General features: G+C 38.8%; 1 protein-coding gene across 1 annotated transcript in view; it reads left to right on the top strand.

The window, feature by feature from the left end:
* LOC307270939 (F-actin-uncapping protein LRRC16A-like) overlaps window positions 1–2500 on the top strand; it is a gene marked incomplete at its 3' end in the record, with an annotated part of 23025 nt that overhangs the window by 3028 nt on the left and 17497 nt on the right. The window contains exons 3-6 of the mRNA XM_080054829.1: window positions 272–342; window positions 734–807; window positions 1215–1290; window positions 1573–1661. Coding sequence (XP_079910955.1) covers window positions 272–342; window positions 734–807; window positions 1215–1290; window positions 1573–1661 — 310 coding nt within the window. The remainder of the gene's footprint in view (window positions 1–271; window positions 343–733; window positions 808–1214; window positions 1291–1572; window positions 1662–2500) is intronic.

Raw genomic sequence — 2500 nt, 5'->3', positions numbered from 1 at the left:
CCACACTGAAATCTGCAACCAATACGGATATGTGACCATAGAGCCTGCACGAGCGAACCGAAAATCGGACTGGGTGTGCGACCAGACCAAAAGCAGTAATAAAAACTATATAAAAACGTCTTTCTTTGCACTGATGGTCTCGTTTGCTGTTAAAGGTAATTTATGATTATGAGAGGAAACATGAGGTTGTTTAAAAGATATTTAAATGTTACTCGTATCCGCTTTAAGTGTGTATTTCAGTTCTTAACATTGTCGTGTTCCCTGTTTCCAGGAGGGTTTTCTCATCAGTACTGGTGTGTGAGTGATTACCTGGGTCTGCCCTACAGGGAGGAGGTGCAGTGGGTACGTTTGGGTTTTTATTTATTTTTATTTATTTATTTATTTATTTTTATTTTTTTTTTAAATATGATTCACTTTTTCCCTGTTGTGTTCTGCCTTTTTCTGAGTTTTAAGAATCTCTTGAAATATTGTTTTTTATATGGTGTACCTGAACACACCATAATGATAATACATTTGCTTAATCAAATGTGTGCGTGTGTGTCTCTGTCTGTGTGTGTGTGTGTGTCTGTCTGTCTGTCTGTCTGTCTGTCTGTCTGTCTGTCTGTCTGTCTGTCTGTCTGTCTGTCTGTCTGTCTGTCTGTCTGTCTGTCTGTCTGTCTGTCTGTCTGTCTGTCTGTCTGTCTGTCTGTCTGTCTGTCTGTCCGTCTGTCTGTCTGTCTGTTTACTTTGTCAGGATGTGGACACCATCTATCAAACCCAGGACACTAAAGAACTCAACCTCCAAGACTTCATTCACCTGGAGAACAGGTGAGTCCCAAAGATTTGACTTCTACCTTTTACATAACAGTTATTTATCATTTTTTATGTATATTATTCCACAACTAGTGTTTTATTTTTATTATATCATTTGCTTCGTACCTCACGTTGTAAGATATTTTGTAGGTGTCCATAGAAATTAATAGCTGACATCTGCATCTGTAAGAACATACTCCAAATGTTCAGTGTCTCTTGTTTTACTCTTTATAGGCATATGTTGTTTGAGTGAAATGAAAATTTTGGTTTTATACTATAAACTATCGACAACATTTCTACCAAAATCGCAATAAAAATATTGTCATTAAAGAGCATTTTCATTAAGTAATGTAGAGATGAAGATTGAAGAAAAATCCAGACCAGTCTCTTCATTTTTTCCGCGGCTGTATGTTTCCTTACAGGGACCTGGTGACGATCATAGCAGCTCTGGAGTACAACCAGTGGTTCACCAAACTCTCCGCCAAAGACTATAAACTGGTAAGAATTATATAAAAATACACACACTACTTCATATGTAGTTTTTAATGAAGATAAACCAAGGCTGGATGCATTATGATTTTGGGTTGGCTGTCTGTCCGTCCGTCCGGGCCATTCTTGTGAATGCAATATCTCATGAACGCTTTGAGGGATTTTCTTTAAAGGTCAAAGGTTACTGTGCAGGACCTTACATATTTTGAGTTATAAAAAGCATATTGTCAGTTTAATAATAATAATATTGAATCTGTCTGTCTGTCTGTCTGTCTGTCTGTCTGTCTGTAGTCTACAGACGTGCTTGATCAGATCCTCAGAGTGGTGTCTCGATCCAGCCGGCTTGAGGAGTTGGTTCTGGACAACGCCGGGCTGAAAAGGTCCAACAACTAAACTTCTATCTATCTATCTATCTATCTATCTATCTATCTATCTATCTATCTATCTATCTATCTATCTATCTATCTATCTATCTATCTATCTATCTATCTATCTATCTATCTATCTATCTATCTGTCTGTCTGTCTGTCTGTCTGTCTGTCTGTCTGTCTGTCTGTCTGTCTGTCTGTCTGTCTGTCTGTCTGTCTGTCTGTCTGTCTGTCTGTCTGTCTGTCTGTCTGTCTGTCTGTCTGTCTGTCTGTCTGTCTGTCTGTCTGTCTGTCTGTCTGTCTGTCTGTCTGTCTGTCTGTCTGTCTGTCTGTCTGTCTGTCTGTCTGTCTGTCTGTCTGTCTGTCTGTCTGTCTGTCTGTCTGTCTGTCTGTCTGTCTATCTATCTATCTATCTATCCATAAACCTACTACAAACTCCATCTCTGAAATAACAAAAGAGTGATAGAAGGCTTAAAGGTGCTCCAAGGAACTTTCAATTTGTGTTAATTCTAGCGCCCCCCTTTGGATAAAAGCGGTAGTGTTTTTACCACGGCAGCTGTTGTTCCTGGGTGAGCGTATACCCATGACAAAGGCATTAAGAAAAACTATATAAAAATAGTGTGCTGAAAAAAAGGATGCCTAGGCTATTTATTAACACTGGATTTCTTATTCAACACACACACACACACAGTACAGACAGGTAGCGGATCATGAGGAGATATTCACTGATTTTGACAAAGTGATTTTGACAACAAGCGTTCTCCTGAATCACTGACCGCACCTCTTAGACTTAATCTTGTTTGCAATCAAAGTCCACTTAAGATATCAAGTGTGTGTTTGTTAACTTGTTG

The sequence above is a fragment of the Ammodytes marinus genome (assembly GCF_949987685.1).
Source record: "Ammodytes marinus genome assembly, contig: scaffold_417, whole genome shotgun sequence".
NCBI lineage: Eukaryota > Metazoa > Chordata > Actinopteri > Uranoscopiformes > Ammodytidae > Ammodytes > Ammodytes marinus.
The sequence above is the reverse complement of the archived record's forward strand: the minus strand, read 5'-3'. Positions and strand labels throughout refer to the sequence as shown.